Here is a 20,636-nt window from a genome sequence, read left to right on the forward strand (position 1 = left end):
GAAAAAAGTGTGATACCAATTACTGAACTAGATTTCAGAATAATTCAGTATAAAATGGTTATTTCCCCAAAACATTCAAGGACCTAAATATATTGTGTGTAATGTAAATATTGTATGTAATAAATGGAGGTAAATTTTTTTTGTTGGAGTGTAAAGTTTGCCGAGATGGAACTTGTAATGCTAATATGGAACTTGCATCCTCTCCAATTAATTTCCATTGGAGTAGGAGCAGGCTCGTAATTTTGATTGAGTATCCACATCATAGTCAAATGACTAATTATATAAGGATTATATTCTCCTCCACTTAACAGCCTTCAAGGTGGCAGACCTAAGGAATTTTGCTCTGCAGTTGGAGGAGCTGTGAGGAAGTCTCTAGTTAGAAAACATATTTTTCCCTCTGATAGAGGAAGACTGACTCACTAGGTGTTTGGGATGCACTTATGTATTACAAAGACTGAGCAGATATTATCCAATTGTATCATTTAGGACTTCAGTGTAAAAGTGTATTAAATGGTCTGTGCTGCTTTGTACTAAACTATAGTTTAAAGACTTCTCAAGTCTTTAAGTAGAAGAAAGATCATTATCATGTGAGTTTACATACCAAGATTTGAAGAAGCTTTTAACTTGTACATATTTTCTTTTAATGCTTTAAGGAAAAATTGAAGCATCAGAGATTGTCCAGTCTCTCAAGATATTGGGTATAAATATTTCAGAACAACAGGCAGAAAAGATTCTAAAAAGGTCAGAAACTATTCTTATTTCTAGTCAGTGTTTGTGACTTTGTATATTCTTCAAATGATTGTTCATAAACATGTTTACATAATTCCAAAACAGACGTAAAAGGATAATTTTTAATGAAAGATAACTATGGATTAGCAAAGTACAACAGTAATTTTTATTTTCATATTAGTTTAAGACTGAATCTGAGTCATGCTAATATTTAGGTATCACACCTATCTGCATAATCAAATGTAGTTGGCCTCCAGTTTAACAATAAAAACATGCTCTATTTTCCTTCCTTAGAGAACTAAAGAGCTAGGCATACCCTTGCAAATGTGATAGTACACTTCTGCCCCGATCTAATGCTGTCCTCGGGAACCAAAAAATCTTACCGCGTTATAGGTGAAGCTGCATTATATCAAACTTGCTTTGATCCGCATTATATTCGAATTCGTGTTATATCGGGTCGCGTTATGTCAGGACAGAGTTGTAGAATAGGAATTCTACTATACTAAGTATTTGAGTTCATAAAATTGAAAGATTCATAAATTGAACATCTCAAATTTAGGGTAGGTATGGTGCACTGTGTTGTTTTCTTGTCCTTCAAACTACTGCAGAGTTGTCATAAACAGATAGCTAAGGGTTAATGTCTCTTTCACCTGAAGCACCTGACCAGAGGACCAATCAGGAAACCGGATTTTTTCAACTTTGGGTGGAGGGAATTGAGTGTCTGTGTCTTTGTTTTCTGGCTGCCTGCCTTCTCTGAGCTTTGGAGAAGTAGCTCTACTTTCTAGTCTTCTGTTTCTAAGTGTAAGGACAAAGAGATCAGATAGTAAGTTCTATGGTTTTCTTTTCTTTGGTATTTGCATGAATATAAGTGCTGGAGTGCTTTGATTTGTATTCTTTTGGAATAAGGCTGTTTATTCAATATTCTTTTAAGCAATTGACCCTGTGTTGTATCATCTAATACAGAGAGAACATTTGTACTTATTTTTCTTTCTTTTTATATAAAGCTTTCTTTTAAGACCTGTTGGAGTTTTTCTTTACTTCAGGGAAATTGAGTCTGTACTCACCAGGGAATTGGTGGGAGGAAGGAATCGGGGAGATTTGTGTGTTGGATTGCTAGCCTGACTTTGCATTCCCTCTGGGGGAATAGGAAAGTACTTTTTGTTTCCAGGATTGGGAACAGAGAGGGAGATTCACTCTGTTTGAATTCACAGAGCTTGTGTCTGTGTATCTCTCCAGGAGCACCTGGAGGGGGGAAGGGAAAAAGGATTATTTCCCTTTGTTGTGAGACTCAAGGGATTTGGGTCTTGGGGTCCCCAGGGAAGGTTTTTCAGAGGGACCAGAGTGCCCCAAAACACTCTAATTTTTTGGGTGGTGGCAGCAGGTACCAGGTCCAAGCTGGTAACTAAGCTTGGAGGTTTTCATGCTAACCCCCATATTTTGGACGCTAAGGTCCAAATCTGGGACTAAGGTTATTACAAGAGTGCATTGGAAATATGAAGGGATGTCAATTTGTTCTTCATTAACGTGACTTTTGTTATGTCCGCTTCCCCTTACCCCATACCTCTGTTAGGAAAAATGGTTCTTCTTCGAGTGATTGCTCATATCCATTCCAGTTAGGTGTGTGCGCCGCGCGTGCACATTCGTCGGAAAACTTTTACCCTAGCAACTTAGTGGGCCGGCAAGTCGCCCCCTAGAGTGGTGCCGTCATGGTGCTCGATATATACCCCTGCCGGCCCACCCGCTCCTCAGTTCCTTCTTACCGCCCGTGTCGGTCGTTGGAACAGTGGAGCGCGGCTTAGCTGACCTCCACTTCCCTAGCTACTCGTAGTTCTCGTATATAGTTATGCAGTTATAATCCTTTTATATATGTATTTGTATAGTTATACTTTTTTTCTTTGCTAACATAGTTAGTTTAGTAATAGTTAGCGGGGTTCAGGAAGTAGCCCCTTCCATGAACCCGGTGCCGGAGCCCATGCACGGCTCACCGGGTTTTTAAATGGGCTCGGCCTGCCAGAAGCCGATGCCGAAGGGAGATCGACGACTCCTGTTTGAAGTGCCTCAGGGAATCACACTTGACAGCTAAGTGCCCCATTTGCAAGGCTTTTAAACCGAGAACAAAAAGGAGCGGGACTTTCACTTGCCCCTCCACCTTTGGCGCCGAGCGATGATCAAGCGGCTGGCAGAAGCGCCTCCTCGGCACCGGACCCGCCGGTACTGCCAAGGCCTTTCGGCACCGGCCGTCGCCGGCACCGAAGTCGACTCGGCACCGCTCCCTTCCTCCGAGGTCGAGAAAGCCTATGATTCCTGCTGGTGCCTGACGGCTCCCCGGCACGCGCCGTGGTTGAGCCCCCTGCTCCTGCTGCTTCCGTGCCACCTGCATCGCAGCCAGAGAGCTCGTCTAAGACGGATTGCCCGGCACCGACACCTGCAGAGGCACCGATGACATCGGCACCGTCGATTCCAGTCCCCCAGGGCCATTGAATCCAGTGCCTGACAGCTCCCCGGCACGCGCCGTGGTAGAGCTTACTGCTCCCGCTGCTTCTGTGCTAACTGCACCGCAGCCAGAGAGCTCGTCTAAGTCGGATCGCCCGGCACCGACACCTGCTCAGGCACCGACGACGTCGGCACCGTCGATCCCGGCCCCACAAGGGCCGTAAAATCTGGTGCCTGACGGCTCCCCGGCACACGCCGTGGTTGAGCTTACTGCTCCTGCTGCTTCCGTGCCAACTGTACTGCAGCCAGAGAGCTCGTCTAAGTCGGATCGCCCGGCACCGACACCTCTGAGGCACCGACAGCGTCGGCACTGTCGATTCCAGTCCCACAAGGGCCGTCGAATCCGGTGCCTGTCGGCTCCCCGGCACGCGCCGTGGTTGAGCTTATTGCTCCTGCTGCTTCCGTGCCGACGGCACCGCAGCCAGAGAGCTCGTCTAAGTCGGATCACCCGGCACCGACACCTACCGAAGCTCTGACGACCTCGGTACCGTCGATCCCGGTCCCACGAGGGCTGTCGGATCCGGTGCCTGACAGCTCCCCAGTATGCACTGTGGTTGAGCCTGCTGTTCCCTCCACGCCGGAGACATTACCAACGGCGAGGGATCTCATTGCCATGACAGAGTCGATGCTGCCTGACCCTGGCACCGCCGGTGCGGGTAATAGTCTCTTCATATGACCGTCCTCTGTCAGCACAGCAGAGCGGCACCGTTCATGATCACGGTCCCGCAGACACTCCAGGTCCCGTCGGCACACCCGACACCACTTGCAGTCCCGGTGCTGTTTTCCTCATCGGTACTGGTCGCACTCGCCGCACCGGTCGGTATCCCGTTTGCCGACCCGCTATCGGCACCGTTCCGACTCCCGGCACCGCGACAGGTACCTTGACTCCTGTAGCCTCTCCCCGAGTCTCGAGATCTCGGTCGACCTCCCGGCACCGTTCTGGTTGCAGGTCTGGATCTCGTTCCAGGTACCGGTACGCCTCCCGGTGCCGGTCCCCGGTGCCGAGTTGGGCAAGGTCCGATAGAGTCAGAGACTCTGCCCGTGCCTTCTTTTAGTACCTCCATGGCCATCCAGACACGCATCCGTGTCACCCCACATGCGCAGATCTTATGCTCAGGACCACGATTCTGATACACCCCCCGACAACCTGAGGTGGAGGAGGTCCCAGAGGTAGAGGACCCGGTATGGGGCCCTCTAAGGGGTACGACTACTCGTCTGTCCGCTCTCCTCTCTGCTCACTAGTCTTTCAGTCTGTTAAGGAGAGGTATTGGTATGGCCAGCGGGCGCCAGCCCCGAAACCAAAGGAGGCTTGGCGAATGAACCTGCTTGGCCGCCAGGTGTACTCTGCAGAGGCCCTGCAGCTCTGGGTAGCAATGCAACAAGCCTTGCTTAGCTGCTATAATTATAGCACCTGGGTGAAGGTAGTTTCGTTTATGGAGTTTCTCCCTCAAAACTCCCGCCTATTGTTCGCTGCCGTCTTGGAGGACGGGGGAAAAAAGTACCCAGAGCGTCCCTCCAGGCCTCGTTGGACGCAGCAGACTCAGCAGCCAGGACTCTGGTCTTTGGTGTCGCCATGAGGTGCATCTCATGGCTTCAGGTTTCAAACCTCCGGCCGGAGCTGCAGTATGCCATTCAGGATTTACCCTTTGTTGGTAAAGGCTTCTTCGCGGCAAAGACAGCCCCAGGCTGCAGAGCCTGATGGACAATAGGGTCCTAATGCGCTCTCTCAGCATGCATATGCCAGCGACCAAACGCAGGCCTTTCTGTCCCCAGCCGCCATACTCTGTGCCTAGCCAGAGACAGGTCTTTAGCAAACGGCGAGGCCATGGTGGTCGCAGACGAACGTCAGGACCCCTAAAGAGCCAAGGTCAAGGTCCCTCGCAATTACCACTGGGACCAAAGACGAACCTTCCAAGGTGCGCCTGAGGGCGGTGTACCAGTCACAGGCCGGAATCCCAATCCCGCTTTCTCCTGGCGTGGCCCCAGTTAATTTCAGATCGCTGGGTCCTGCGCACGGTGGAGCATAGGTACCACCTCTAATTTGTTCCAGCCCTGTCCCCCTTCAGGGACCCCTCTCATGAGCAATTCCTCATACAAGAGGTGCAGACGCCGACTGACGAAAGGGGCAAGGGAGTTTACTCCCGTTATGCCCTAGTCCCCCACTTGAACGGAGGTCTCAGACCTTCCTAGTCCTGCACGGACTCAACCAGTTTAGGATAAGGTTGAAGTTCCGCATGGTATCCTTGGGAACCATTATTCCATCCTTACCTCCTGAGGGCTACTATGCCGCCCTCGATATGAAGGATGCGTACTTTCGCAACGCCATCTTCCCTCCGCACAGGAGATACCTCCGCTTTCTAGCCAACCGTCAGTACTTCTGGTTTACGGCCATAGTCGCCGCCTACCTTCGCTGATGTCGGATATGCGTTTTTCCGTATCTGGACGATTCGCTTATCCGAGGAGACTCCGAGACACAAACCACTCAGCACGTGGGCATCGTCACGGTCTTATTCACAGGTCTAGGCCTGATGATTACTATAGAGCAATCCACTCTGGTTCCCACGCAGAGGTTGGACTTCCTAGGGGCTATCCTGGTCTCCTACCTAGCCGGAGCCTGCTTATCACAACTGCGGTTTTAGGCGATGGCAACAATCATCTGAGGTCTGCAGGCTTTCCCAACGACCTTGGCTCGTACTTGTCTCAGTCTCCTGGGTCCATGGCTGCCCGCAAGTTTGTAACCAAACACGCCAAGCTCCGCCTCCGTCCTCTCCAAGTCCGGCTCACCTCGGCGTACCACCCGGACAGGGAGCCAATGGTCATGGTAGTCACCGTTCCCTCGAGCACCTTAGGCTCCCTAGAGTGGTGGCTAACTCCCTCCCTGGTTTGGGCAGGGATGCGGTTCCATCCGCCCCAGCCCTCACTGCCCCTGACGACGGACGCGTCATTTCTCTGCTTGAGTGCTCATGGTCACCTCCGAGCTTAAGGCCTTTGGTCTTCTCGGGAGCTGGCATTCCACATCAATGCCCCAAAAATGAGAGTAGTCCGCCTGGCGTGCCAGGGGTTCCAGCGGCAGCTGCGAGGCCGTGGTATCTCGGTGTTTACAGCCAACACAACGGCCATGTGCTTCATAAATAACCAGGGAGGGACATGGTCCTCCCCCCTTTTTTTGTCAGGAGGCCATCCATTTCCGGGACTTTTGCATGGCCCACTCGATGAGCTGGTGACGTCCTTTCTCCCAGGCGTTCGGAACGTCTTGGCGCTTTGACTCAGCAGGTCTTTCCTGTCTTACGAGTGATCACTCTGCCCCATGTGAGGCGTTCTGCTTTCCAGAAGTGGAGATGTTTCCTCACATAGACCTGTTCGCTCACCGCGAGAGCAGAAAATGCCAGATGTTCTGCTCCTTCCAAGGTCTCTCCTCGGGATCGATCTTGGACGCATTCCTGATGCCGTGGAAAGGCCAACTCCTTTATGCCTTCCCACTGGTTCATTAGGTCCTGCTCAAACTCCGCAGGGGCAGAGCGCGCATCATCATGATCACTCCAGAGTGGTCCAGGCAGCACTGATATACCACGTTGCTCGGCCTGTCAATAACCGACCCAATTACCCTGCCACCCCACCCAGACCTCGTCACTCAGGGCAACGACAAGCTTCGTCACCCGGACCTGCAGCCTCTTCGCCTCACGGTGTGGCTGCTGCGTAACTGAGCCAGGGTGACAGGAAGCCTTCCACCTGGTCAACATACCGGGCCGAGTGGAAGCGTTTCTTCTACAACTACAATATGCTCGATCTTGCTCCTACTGAGGTCTCGATCCCCTCTATTTGGCCTACCTCTGGCCTTCAGCGGCAGGACCTGGCGGTATCATCGCTGAGGGTACACTCGGCAGCCATCTCTACCTTCCAGCCAGGCTAAGGTGGACGTTCCGTGTTCTCACACTCTATGGGTTCGAGGTCCCTCAAGGACTTGGAGCGCTTGCACCCTCGGGTGCGCCGCCCAGCCCCAACCTGGGACCTCAACCTAGTTTTAACCAGACTTATGTCTCCCCCATTCGAGCCGTTCGCGACCGGCCCTCTGCTATACCTGTCTTGGATGACAACTTTCCTCGTAGCTGTTACATCGGCCAGACAGGTCTCCGAGCCCAGAGCTCTTACGGTGGTTCCGCCGTACACTAGGTTTCACAAAGACAAGGTGCAGTTATGACTGCACCCGGCTTTCCTCCCTAAGGTGGTTTCGGCCTTTCATGTTACCCACAGCTCAACGCAATGGGCGCAACCATTGCACTCCCTGGACATCTGTGGAGTGCTCGCATTTATATTGCGCTGACAGAACCATTTTGTAAGGTGCCCCAGCTCTGTCACGGTAGTGGACCAAAGGGAGGGCTTGCTTGTTTTCCTCTCAGAGGATCTCATCTTGGGTGATGGCGTACATCCGCACTTGTTATGATTTGGCTCATATTTCCCCAAGCCACATCACCGTGCATTCTACCAGGGCTCAGGCTTCATCTGCCGCCTTGCTGGCTCGTGTTCCTACCCACGAGATCTGTCGCGCAGCTCCATTGGTCCTCGGTCCATACCTTTGCTTCGCAGTATGCCCTGGTTCAACAGTCAAGAGATGCTGTAGCCTCTGGCTCAGCAGTTTTCATTCTGCCACATTTCACTCCGACCCCACTGCCTACGTAAGGCTTGGGATTCACCTAACTGGAATGGATATGAGCAATCACTCGAAGAAGAAAAGACGGTTACTCACCTTTGTAACTGTTGTTCTTCGAGATGTGTTGCTCATATCCATTCCACACCCGCCCTCCTTCCCCACTGTCGGAGTAGCCGGCAAGAAGGAACTGAGGAGCGGGTGGGCCGGCAGGGGTATATATCGAGCACCATGACGGCGCCACTCTAGGGGGCGACCTGCCGGCCCACTGAGTTGCTAGGGTAAAAGTTTTCCGACGAATGTGCACGCGCGGCACACACACCTAACTGGAATGGATATGAGCAACCCATCTCGAAGAACAACAGTTACAAAGGTGAGTAACCGTCTTTTGGTTTTACTGAACAGTTATAAGATTGGTATCCACTGCTGTACGTGGATTTTCACACTCGTGTGACGACTGGATTGCATGGTGTCATAACCTATTCCCAGATTTGGACCTTAGCGCCCAAAATATGGGGGTTAGCATGAAAACCTCCAAGCTTAGTTACCAGCTTGGACTTGGTAAAGCTGCCACCACCCAAAAAATTAGAGTGTTTTGGGGCACTCTGGTCCCCCAAAAACCTTTCCTGGGGACCCCAAGACCCAAATTCCTTGAGTCTCACAACAAAGGGGAATAAACCATTTCCCTTCCCTTCTCCCTTCCAGGTGTTCCCCCCCCGGGTTCCTGGAGAGAGACACAGAAGCAAGCTCCATGAATCTAAACAGAGGGACTCCACCCTCTCTATTTCCAGTCCTGGAAACACAAGGAGAGAGAGCCAATCTCTCCCCCCACCCCCCTCCTTCACCCAGAGGGAATGCAAAGTCAAGCTAGTAAATCTAACACACACAGATTTCCCCCTGACTTCTTCCTCCCACCAATTCCCTGGTGAGCACAGACTCAATTCCCTGGAGTTCCCCACTAAAGAAAAACTCCAACAGGTCTTAAAAAGAAAGCTTTATATAAAAAGAAAGGAAAAAGTATATAAAAATGGTCTCTCTGTATTAAGGTAACAAATACAGGGTCAATTGCTTAAAAGAAATATGAATAAACAGCCTTATTCAAAAAGAATACAATTCAAAACATTCCAGCAACTACACCATGTAAATACAAAAGAAAAAAACAATAACCTCTATTGTTTTATGATCTCTGTACTCACAACTTGGAAACAGAAGATTAGAAAGCAGGAAACAGAAATCCTCTCATAGCCGAGAGAGAGACAGGCAGAAGACAAAGAACTCAGACACAAACTTCCCTCCACCCAGATTTTAAAAAGTCTTGTTTCCTGATTGGTCCTCTGGTCAGGTGTTTCAGGTTACTTCTTTCCAGGTGAAAGAGACATTAACCCTTAGCTATCTGTTTATGACACATGGGTTCACAGGACTTTAATCCTGAAAAAGTTTGCAGGTAGAGTAACCAGATATTTTATTTATTTTTACTATTTTCCAGACACAGTTTAATATTTTGCATACTTTTGTTTTGTTTTAATTTCAGCATTGATGCTGATGGGACAATGTCAGTGGACTGGAATGAATGGCGGGATCACTTTTTATTTAACCCAGCTACAGACATTGAGGAAATAATCCGTTATTGGAAACATTCCACTGTAAGTTCAGCTTGTATTTTAAAGGAGATCTATTTTATGTAGGGGTGTGTGTGTGTGTGTGTGTGTGTGTGTGTGTGTGTGTGTGTGTGTGTGTGTGCGAGAGAGAGAGAGAGAGAGAGAGAGTGATTATTCTGCATCTTTAACTCCTCACCTGGATTCTGCTTCCAAATCCGTCTCTGCCAGAACTAATTTTAGAACTTCAAGCCTTCTGAGAAGCTTTAGACAGCTGGTATAGTTTGTGTTTTTTCCTCCCCAGATGTAGTGTTCTTATTCCATCTTCCTGCCCCAAGTATCCTTGTGTGAGTATGAGTATTTAGTCCTGGATCAGTGAAAAGTCTAAGGTCCAGTATCTTGATCCTCCCAGAAGAGCTTGCAGTCTAAATAAACAAGAGGAAATGCTACAGAGTGTACTATCTCCATTTTACAGATGAGGGGGACTTGGGGCATTAAAAGTGGTAGCATCTAAAATTAAATTCAGCAACAGTATAAATATAACTCACTTTATTAAAGGAAAAAATTTGATCCTCCCACTCCCCAGCTACTTTGCAGTAATTGCTTTCTCTTATTGGAAAGATTTTTCGCTCTCTCTTTTTAACAGCAAATGTAACTCATATGTGAAACTGGATTAGTAGTATTAAATGGTGCAATCCCTCTTATTTATTATTACTACATATTATATGATGAAAATGAAGGTATGCATTTAAATTATTTATAAAAATCCATAGCCCTCTGTCACCTTTAGTAATGTTCACTGTTGTTCAAGTTGAACAGTAAATATTTTAAACTAAACACCCATCTGGCAGGGAGATTTCAGACTTTCACAACTGAATGATACTCACTAATGTCTCTTCAAAACATTCAGTAAAATTGTTGGTTGGAACAAGAAAGATCGTAATGGATTAGTGAAATGAATCATATAATTAGGTGCTATATTTATTTATAATAGAAAGCTATTTTTAAATGTGTGTGTCTGTAAAATACATGAATAAATTACCTTGAATGATTAATCTCTTGACAGCATCTTTAAGAGATTATCAAACTAATCCTTAAAGGCTGCCTGGATGAAAGGTTAGTAGCATGTAAGCATTTTGGACTTGGACACTGTCTGGAAAGCTTTACTGAGCTTGACAAAATGTCTTCATTACAGCTGTGCTCAAGAAAGGAGTGTGTCATAATTTTTAATGATGATGGTGCTGTCTTTGAAATGGTGGGTTTTGGGTGGTGGTGTTCTAAATATATTTAAAGGGAACAAAGGGTCACTTTTGATTTTTGTTGTATAGAATTACTGTTACTGTAATTTCATTCCATTGTTATACAGTACAAGTATGTACATTACAGATTATTAATAGCTATTTTTATGTCTTTAATGTAACTTTTTTTATACATTGTCATTTAGTATGGTATCTATTTGTAGTCAAGCCAGTGTCAGAACTATCAGTAAAATCACTAAATATGAAATATAGTTATTGCCCCTTTCTGCTTTGCATTGTGACAGGTGTTGGATATAGGAGATAGCTTGACTATCCCAGATGAATTCACAGAGGAAGAGAAAAAGACTGGGCAATGGTGGAGACAGCTGTTATCAGGAGGAGTGGCTGGTGCCGTCTCTCGAACAGGTACAGCACCATTAGATCGCCTTAAAGTCATGATGCAGGTGAGTTGCAACACTTAAGCAATTTTAAATTCTGGTAAATCACTTTTCCCCTTTAGCATAATCTAGGCCGTGTTCTGGCAGTTTTTTAGAGGAGTTCCACCTGTCTGAGAGTTTTTGTAAATTAATAGCAGAATATAGTTTCTTACTTCTAGAGAGGCTCTCATTGTGCTTTTAAAACTGTTTCATAATTTGTATTGACTTAGGTCCTAATCATGCAAAGATAGACTACACTTAACTATTCTTGTGGGCATAATGGTTTGCAGGATTAGGCCCTAATTTCTACATGTCTTTTGCACCCTGATGCTTGCATGTTTGTTTTATGCATTTTGCTGCTTATTTTAAAGAATTCAAATGCTGCATTTTTGTAATGAGACTTGCTTTGTGGTGTACTGTGGTACAGATATTATATTAAATACGTTCCCGTTTGATATCTGAAATGATTAATAAAAGACTGATACTGGAAAATACATCTACCCTATCAAAATCAGTTGTGCTGGTATAAACTACAACAGTGTATTAAGATCAGCAATAAATTTCACACTTTTTTACACACTTCCCATACATTTTTTCAAAATTACAGGATTTTAAACAGTAGCTTGCTTTATGTCTTCTGAGTCTGCCGCATAGAAAGTACTACTCAATCTAGAAAGCACATTATGTAGTGTTTCTATAGTATGCATTTTAAGGAATATATTGCATTTCTCTTGATAATGAGCATTTATATTCCTTTTTGAACCAGTAGCCAGTTTGGAAGAAATATCACAACTGCTATAAAAATGAAAGACTGGACTATTGTTACTGTAGTGTTAGTTTTCAAGAAATACAACAGATAATGGTGTGAAAACAATCCTTAGTTTACAGTCATATTGCAGCATCTCAGATTGACTACAGCTATTCAGTTATGAGACAAGTAATTATACTGTCCGTCTTCTAGGGGGTTTTGACTTAAGTATTTACTACAACATTTATCCTTTGTTGCTTAAAAATGAGTCCTATATCCAATCTAAGCATTTCTTTTTCTTACTGTGGTTAATAGGTTCATAGTTCAAAGTCAAATAAAATGAATATATCAAGTGGCCTTAAGCAGATGGTGAAAGAAGGAGGCATCCGTTCCCTTTGGAGGGGAAATGGTGTGAATGTTATTAAAATTGCACCTGAAACAGCTATTAAGTTCTGGGCATATGAACAGGTAATGTGTTAAATCAAGGTGATGAACATTAAATGCAAATGCATTAAATGCAAAACGAATGCAAATGATGAAAATACATATATAATGGTTTTATTGATCAAATTTAAAATAGTCTTATAACTGGTTTATAAAATATGTGAGTAATGTGGATTATTACTGTTGTACTGAGAACAATGTCGGAAGGAAATCAAACTCGCATCATTTGAGTTTAAAGCTACTTACTTATCTATGTAACTTTTTATGGAGAGGTCTAATGTTAAATACTTCAGTTTTGATTTCTAAATAGTAACCACATAAAAATTTAGCAAGTTGTTTTAGCCTAACACATACCCATGTACAGGATTCCTTTTAAGTCAAATGTCATTGTCTTGCAGTAAGATGCCCTCAGCATGGATTTCAGAGTTATATTTACCTCTGAATCAGCTTTACACAACATATTAAAGGCCTAATCCTCCTTTGGAATAGAGATCTCCCTGCGATCAGTTTTAGTTTGGAATTGTAGAACACCCAGTAACTGATCTTTGCTTTCTCATCTGTGAAGATGGCAGAGTCTTGTTAGGACCAGAAGTAAGAGCAAAGTAATGTACAATACTACAGCAACACTCTTCTGTGCTGTAAACAAAGAACCCCAGACCCAAAGCTATTTTAAAAACTTATCCTTTGTGTATAGGGTATCTGATCTACAACTTCTGATGAGAGGTGGTAATTTGCCCTAATGTGCAGTTATTGCTTACATCCCTCAGTAAATTACTCCTTTCTCAGCGTAGCTTATCAGTAGCTGATAAAACTATTGAAGCCTGGTCTACACTACGCGTTTATACTGAATTTAGCAGCGTTAACCCGATTTAACCCTGCACCCGTCCACACAACGAGGCCCTTTATATCGATATAAAGGGATCTTTAAACTGGTTTCTGTACTCCTCCCTGACGAGAGGAGTAGGGCTGAAATCGGTATTGCCATGTCGGATTAGGGTTAGTGTGGCCGCAAATCGACGGTATAGGCCTCCGGGCGGTATCCCACAGTGCACCATTGTGACCACTCTGGAAAGCAATCTGAACTCGGATGCACTGGCCAGGTAGACAGGAAAAGCCCCGCGAACTTTTGAATTTAATTGCCTGTTTGCCCAGCGTGGAGCTCTGATCAGCATGGGTGGCGATGCAGTCCCAAATCCAAAAAGAGCTCCAGCATGGACTGTACGGGAGATACTGGATCCGATCGCTTTATAGGGAGACAAATCTGTTCTATCAGAGCTCCGTTACAGAAGACGAAATGACATAGCCTGGAGATTTTTTCAAATGCTTTGATAGACAGAGGCCACAGCAGAGACTCAGCACAGTGCTGCGTGACAAGCGTAACAGAAAGCCAAAGAATCAAATGGATGCTCATGGAGGGAGGGAGGGGGTACTGAGGACTCCTGCTATCCCACAGTCCCCAGCAGTCTCTGAAAAGCATTAGCATTCTTGGCTGAGCTCCCACTGCCTGTAGGGTCAAAAACATTGTCCCGGGTGGTTCAGAGTATATCTTGTCAATTTACCACCTCTCCCCCCCTTGAAGGAAAAGGAAAAAAAATCATTTCTTGCCATTTTTCAATGTCACCATATGTCTACTGCATGCTGCTGGTAGACGCGGTGCTGCAGCGCTGAACAGGAGCAACCCCTCCCCTTCCTTTCCTGATGGCAGACGGTACATAATGGTGGAAAACCGTCAACATCCCGTGAGTGCTCTTGGCTGGCCTCGGTGAGGTCGGCCAGGGGCACCTGGGTAGAAATGGGAATGATTCCCTGTCATTCCTGGCAGACGGTGCAAAATGCTGGGTAACCATCCTCACCATAGCAGCTGGAGCCTGAGCTCCATCAGCTCTCCCCCCCGTTTCGTGTCTAAAGAAAAGATTCTGTACTCCCTGGACTATCATAGCAGCTGGAGGCTGCCTCTCCCTCATTTTATCTTGCTAAAAAGTCAATGTTTCTTATTCCTGCATTCTTTATTACTTCATCACACAAATGGAGGGACACTGCCACGGTAGTCCAGGAGGGGTGTGGGAGGAGAGAAGCAACGGGTGGGGTTGTTGCAGGGGCACCCCTTAGAATGGCATGCAGCTCATCATTTCTGTGGGATCTCTGGGGCTCTGACCCTCAGCGGCTGTGCTCTCTGGCTCTCTAGTAGACTTGCCCCATATTCTAGGCAGGACTGACTCTATTTTTAGACAAAACATAAAGAAGGGAATGACCTGGGGAGTCATTCCCATTTTTGTCCATGCGCCCCCTGGACGACCTCAGCGAGGCCAGCCAGGAGCACCCATGACAGCAGCAGATGGTACAAAATGATTGATAACAGTCATCGCCACTTTCCAATTGCAAATGGTACAAAATGATTGATAACCGTCATCTCATCGCCAATTTACAATGGCAGACGGTGCAATAGGAATGGTAACCATCTCTGCTACCTTGCAAAGGCAAATGAATGCTGCTGTGTAGCACTGCAGTACCGCCTCTGTCAGCAGCATCCAGTACACATACGGTGACAGTGACAAAAGGCAAAACAGGCTCCATGCTTGCCATGCTATGGCGTCTGCCAGGGCAATCCAGGGAAAAAGGGCGCAAAATGATTGTCTGCCATTGCTTTCATGGAAGAAGAACTGAGTGACGACATTTACCCAGAATCACCTGCAACACTGTTTTTGTACCATCATGCATTGGGAGCTCAACCCAGAATTCCAATGGGCAGGGGAGACTGCGGGAACTATGGGATAGCTACGGGATAGCTACCCACAGTGCAACGCTCCAGAAATTGACGCTAGCCTCGGTACATGGATGCACACCACCAAATTAATGTGCTTAGTGTGGCTGCGTGCACTCGACTTTATACAATCTGTTTTACAAAACCAGTTTATGTAAAATCGGAATAATCTCGTAGTGTAGACATACTCTCAGGCAGAACAAAGACAAGACTGCAGTATTTGGCTGCCTGTAGCAAGTGGTATGGTGCACATAAGGCCTAATTCTCCATTCCTTGAGTACCCATTCACTTAAGTTGGAGTTCTGGGTGTGCAAGGAATGCAGGGTTCTCTTCTGTTATAAAAGTGCAACCATATAGGTATTGAATGACCAAAAAAACAACATTTCTGCAGAGTTAGGGTTGCTTAGTGATATGTAGTCCCCTTGCAGACTGTTGAGTGAATCAAAACTGAAACTTCTGAAAACCAGGAAATGCAGAGTTAAAGCATCCAATTTTTAACTCTACCCTCCTTCAGCAGTTACCCAGTTCATCCCATTAGCACATGTACTGCTCCTCCTCTCCATAATGCCCTCCTTTCCTAGATAAGTTCATGGCAGATAGGTCTATCAATGGCTATTTGCCAAGATGGGGAGGGATGATGTCCCTAGCCTCTGTTTGCCAGAAGCTGGGAATGGGCGACAGGGGATGGATCACTTGATGATTACCTGTTCTGTTCATTCCCTCTGAAGTACCTGGCATTGACCACTGTCAGAAGACAGGATACTGAGCAAGATTGACCTTTGCTCTGACCCAGTATGGCCGTTCTTATGTTCTTAAGCATTCACATGTCTAATTCCCCCCTCATATTTTCATTATATTCCCCACAAAATAAAACTGCCACTCGTGACTCTCAAATTGTAGCACTACAACCACTCAGTTCAAAATTCCTTTTGTTACGTGGGTGCTTGTGATTAACTTATCCTTAGTTATGTTAATTGAAGGATGACTTCGCAGCAAACAGAATGAGCTCTGATTCATCCAGTGATTAGTAACTTTCAGTTTAACAGTACAGGGCAGCATAAGGAAACTTTTTTTAAGATGATCTCTAAACTGGGAACCTCTTTGTCAAGTGACCCCAAATTTGAATCCCTAGCTCTACCCTGTTCCCTCATGAGAGACACCAAATTTTCAAACCAATCCGACTAACCATTTGGATTTCAGACTACTTAGACTTGAGCTTTAAAGCATATAAAATGGTGGGAATGAAAATTCTCTAGCTGCTTTTCTGTATTGGTACATATGCATTGTAAAAACATATATTCATTCCTCACTTAAAGTCATCCCGGTTGTTTTGTTGTTACATTGCTGATCAGTTAGAGAACATACTCATTTAAAGTTGTGCAGTGCTCCCTTATAACGTTGTTTGGCAGCTGCCTGCTTCGTCCACTGCTTGCAGGAAGAGCAGCCCATTGCAGCTGGCTGGTGGGGGCTTGGAACCAGGGTGGACTGGCAGCCCACTCTATCAGCTCCCCGTTCACCTAAGTTCCCTGTGCGGCAGATACCCAGCAGGCTATCAATGGCCAGGCAGTTCAGCTGTCCCTCCCCCAACTTCCATGTGTTGCTCCTGCCCTCTGCTTTGGAGCTGCTCCCCGGAGCTTCCTGCTTGCTGCGCAGAGTGGGGGGGGGGGAGAAGAGGGGGACTAATGTCAGGGTGTCCCCCTCCACCCTGCTCCTGCACCCTTCTTACCTCATCTCCATAGAGCAGGAGGACACACAACAGGGCTCAAGATGGAGGCAGCTTGCCAGCATAAGCTGCTGTCTAAACTTGCTGATCTACTTAAGAAGGCAATGTACTTAGAGTGAGGTCAGCATACTTAAGAGGGGCAATGCGCATCTCTCTCTCTCACATGGTGTGTGTCTCTGTCTCTCTCTCTGCCATGCTGCCTCCATTCGTGCTGCCTTGTAGAGTATGAGGCTACATTAACAACAATGGGTTAACCCTCAGCCGATTGCTAATTCATCATTTAGCAGTAAGGCATTCCCTGGGAAATAGCCCACCCTGTGACTTCACCACCTCAACTAAGTTTCACAATCATCATCGCTGTGTACCAATATTAAATTGTTTGTTTAAAACTTATACTCTGTGTGTGTGTGTGTGTGTGTTTGGTTGTCATGGTAATAGAATCTTGTGTTGCTATTAGGGGATAGCCCAGCCCGTTTTGGCTGGCTGTTGGTTAGTTCTGTGGTGGCAATAAATGGCCGCTTCAAGGTTCACAGCTCTCTGTGTCTCCAGTGATTTCTTCCTAAAACTGTTGCCCCCAAGGATATAGAGTGTGTGTGTGTGTGTGTGTGTGTGTGTGTGTGTGTGTGTGTGTGTGTGTGTGTGTATAAAAATAATTACCTGAAACCTAAACCCCTCTATTTACATTAATTCTTATGGGGAAATTGGTTTTGCTTCAGGTTGCATTTTTCAGGAACCTAACTACAAAGTTAAGCGAGGAGTTACTGTAAATTTTCTTAAACACTGTTCTCTGTTTGGGTCCCTCAAAGATTGTGTGTGTGCAAAGCATTACCTTGGATAAAATCTGAGAGAGCTAGACTATTTTGACCCTCATCACATCAATAGCTTGATCTCTAGATTCTCCTCCCTCCTGCAACCTTTTTTTTTTTTTTTAAGGCTGTTTTTTCTAAGGCTTATATGTCCAGGACCCCTGGCACAATTGATTCTAAATTTGGGTCACTAATCCTACCCTGTACCCTCCTGAGGCATACCAAATTACAAAGACTAACCAACTCAATTTTAGGGGATTTAGAACGGTTGGTCTTTAAAACGATGTCTTGGGGCAACCTTAACTATAGTGGTGTTCCCATGCCATTATAGCATGGGCAGAATTGATCCCACTCAGTGGGACCAAACGTAAAGGACTTTCACAGGCTGGAAGATCTATGTTTTTATAAATCATTACATAGAGAATTGGAATGTAAATATTTTTAAGTTGTGTTAATTGGACATCTATAATGCAAACTTTGAGGGAAAACCTCTTGTCGTATTTCTACTTCTGCTGGTGGATTCTACCTGCCTCAGAAAGATGTATGATATGTTTGTCTTTATGTATTTTACCTACACAGTATAAGAAGATATTTGCTAATGAAGATGGAAAGATAGGGACCGTTGAAAGATTTGTATCTGGTTCTTTGGCTGGGGCAACGGCACAAACCTCTATTTATCCCATGGAGGTAAGCAAGAGAGGACCAGGCTCCCATTGAAGTCAGTGCCAAAAATCCTATTGACTTCACCAAGAGCAAGATAAGGCTTTTTTGTGGAAACATTACAGGAGTTCTGCCTACATCACGACTTTCACTTGAATTCTGTAGGTTTACTCCTTCAGAATCACACCATAATGCTACTTGACACTTTCTGAAATACAACATGGCATGTTCTATACTTAGATTTTCTGGTGTTTAGTGTTATGTGGGGTTTTGCTATTTTCTGAGTTTTATTTTATTTAAATTGCCTCATTTAAAAAAAAACAAACCCAAACCACCATGTGCATATGTGTTGGGGATTGTGTTGTTTCTCTCTTAAAATGTTAGAAATTGGATTGTGACAAATTGCATGCTAAGTCTCCAAGTCTGGAAAGCATCTTTGTTCAGCAGATCAGTTCAGTGTGTATTTAAGTCTCATGAAGTAAAAGATGCAATCATATGCTTAATGTTTAGTATGTGCTTAAGTACTTTCCTGAATGTGGCCCTGCCACTGGGACTGGCCCTCTGAAGGCCAGGCATCTAGCCTGACAGGCTCCACTAAGGCAAATGAGCCAATCCAGATCCACTTGTGGATAGTTAATTGGATAAGCAGTTGTGTGGTAATTAATTAATTAAAGGAACACTTGGTTTATAAATGATTTCTGAGGGTCAGGCAGGAGACCAGAACATAGAGAGGAAGCTCTTGGGAAGAGAGCTCTTCAGAGGAGCTGGGTAGGAAGCTACGCCCAGTGGTAGCAGAGGCTCCTGGAGAGAGGAACAGTCCCCAAAACATAAAGAGAGACAGCTCCAGAGGGGAGAGACTACAAAGCTCTTGAGGCAGGGAGGCCTGGGAGATACCCTGAGATCACAGGGGAGAGACTGCACAGCTCCAGGCAAAGGAGAAGCCTGGGAACTTAAGGGAGTAGAAGGCTTGTTTGCACACTGTTTGGCTGTTGATTAAATAAACAAAATCCCTGAAGGAACATTGTTCACTGTATATACTATCATTCAATTTATTGGTGTCAAGTATCGGGGTAGCCATGTAGTCTGTATCTACAAAAACAACAAGGAGTCCAGTGGCACCTTAAAGACTAATAGATTTATTTCGGCATAAGCATGCATCTGAAGAAGTGAGTTTTTTTACCCTCAAAAGCTTATGCCCAAATCTGTTAGTCTTTAAGGTGCCACCGGACTCCTTGTTCAACTTATTGAAAACCTGCTGGGGGAACTGAAGCAGAAATTTTACTGCAGTTCTACATCAGACCACCAAGGGGCACTCCTTTGAGTCCCTGCCATTACAGGGCCCAAGTCCCTGGCATGGGGTGAGGAGGCCTTGCCTGCAACAGAACCAATACAGGTCTGCTGTGCAAAGCTGGGGTTAGATTTAGGTAGCTTGTGCAGATGAAGTTAAGCTACCTCTGTTGGTTTTCCTTGCACTATGGGCAGAGTGGGCAGATCCATCTGCTGCTCTGTGGAGTCGCTGCTATTATTCCTCCATACAACAGGTAGCGGCTTTCAGAATGGTATTGCAGCAATTTTTCCAGCCTTAAGAATAGAATAATAGCTCTAGAGTGGCTATTTTTCATTCTGCAGCCTGGGTAGAAAATCCGTTTCCTCTGCCTGAAAGATGAATGACTCTAGTATCACACAGCAGAGTTGCCCAAGCTGTGTGCTGGGACCAGGATTTAGGTCTGTTCAAGCATTGCAGCAAGATTTGAAACTGATATAAAATGTATCCAAGGGGTAGCCATGTTAGTTTGGATCTGTAAAAGCAGCAAAGAGTCCTGTGGCACCTTATAGACTAACAGATGTTTTGCTCCCAAACGTCTGTTAGTCTATAAGGTGCCACAGGACTCTTCGCTGCTGATATAAAATGGTGACTCACCCTGAACTCTTTCTGCTAAGGAGTGTCTCTCTGTGGGGAAAATAAAATGGCATTCTACATAAACTGTGGTAGAGTTTTTTGTTGAGTCATTATTGTCCTTAGAAAATCAAGTCGCAGCTGGCTTCTAAGAATAAAGCAACCAAATGTTACAGTATTGGTCATTTTATATTCAAGTGGTGAACTACACAAGAATGAGTGTGGAGGTATGTAGGTCCTGTTCTACAATAAGGTCTGTCTATACTTAAAATTTAGATTGACGTAGCTGCATTGCTCAGGGGCGTGAAAAACTCACACCCCTGAATGCCATAGTGATGCTGACCTAACCCTGCTGTTGATGTGGATAGGTCAGTGGAAACCTTCTTCCATTGACATAGGTACTGGTGCTCAGAGAGGTGGATTACTTACAATGACAGAAAAACCCTTCCATCACTGTAGG

The 20,636-nt window shown here is 45.6% G+C and overlaps 1 protein-coding gene across 1 annotated transcript in view; it reads left to right on the top strand.

Moving 5' to 3' along the window:
• Window positions 1-20,636, top strand: part of SLC25A24 (solute carrier family 25 member 24) — a 53,484-nt gene that overhangs the window by 24,840 nt on the left and 8,008 nt on the right. The window contains exons 3-7 of the mRNA XM_050962394.1: window positions 654-741; window positions 9,399-9,510; window positions 11,006-11,164; window positions 12,201-12,353; window positions 18,199-18,306. Coding sequence (XP_050818351.1) covers window positions 654-741; window positions 9,399-9,510; window positions 11,006-11,164; window positions 12,201-12,353; window positions 18,199-18,306 — 620 coding nt within the window. The remainder of the gene's footprint in view (window positions 1-653; window positions 742-9,398; window positions 9,511-11,005; window positions 11,165-12,200; window positions 12,354-18,198; window positions 18,307-20,636) is intronic.

Source organism: Gopherus flavomarginatus, chromosome 7 (genome assembly GCF_025201925.1).
Source record: "Gopherus flavomarginatus isolate rGopFla2 chromosome 7, rGopFla2.mat.asm, whole genome shotgun sequence".
Classification (NCBI taxonomy): Eukaryota; Metazoa; Chordata; order Testudines; family Testudinidae; genus Gopherus; species Gopherus flavomarginatus.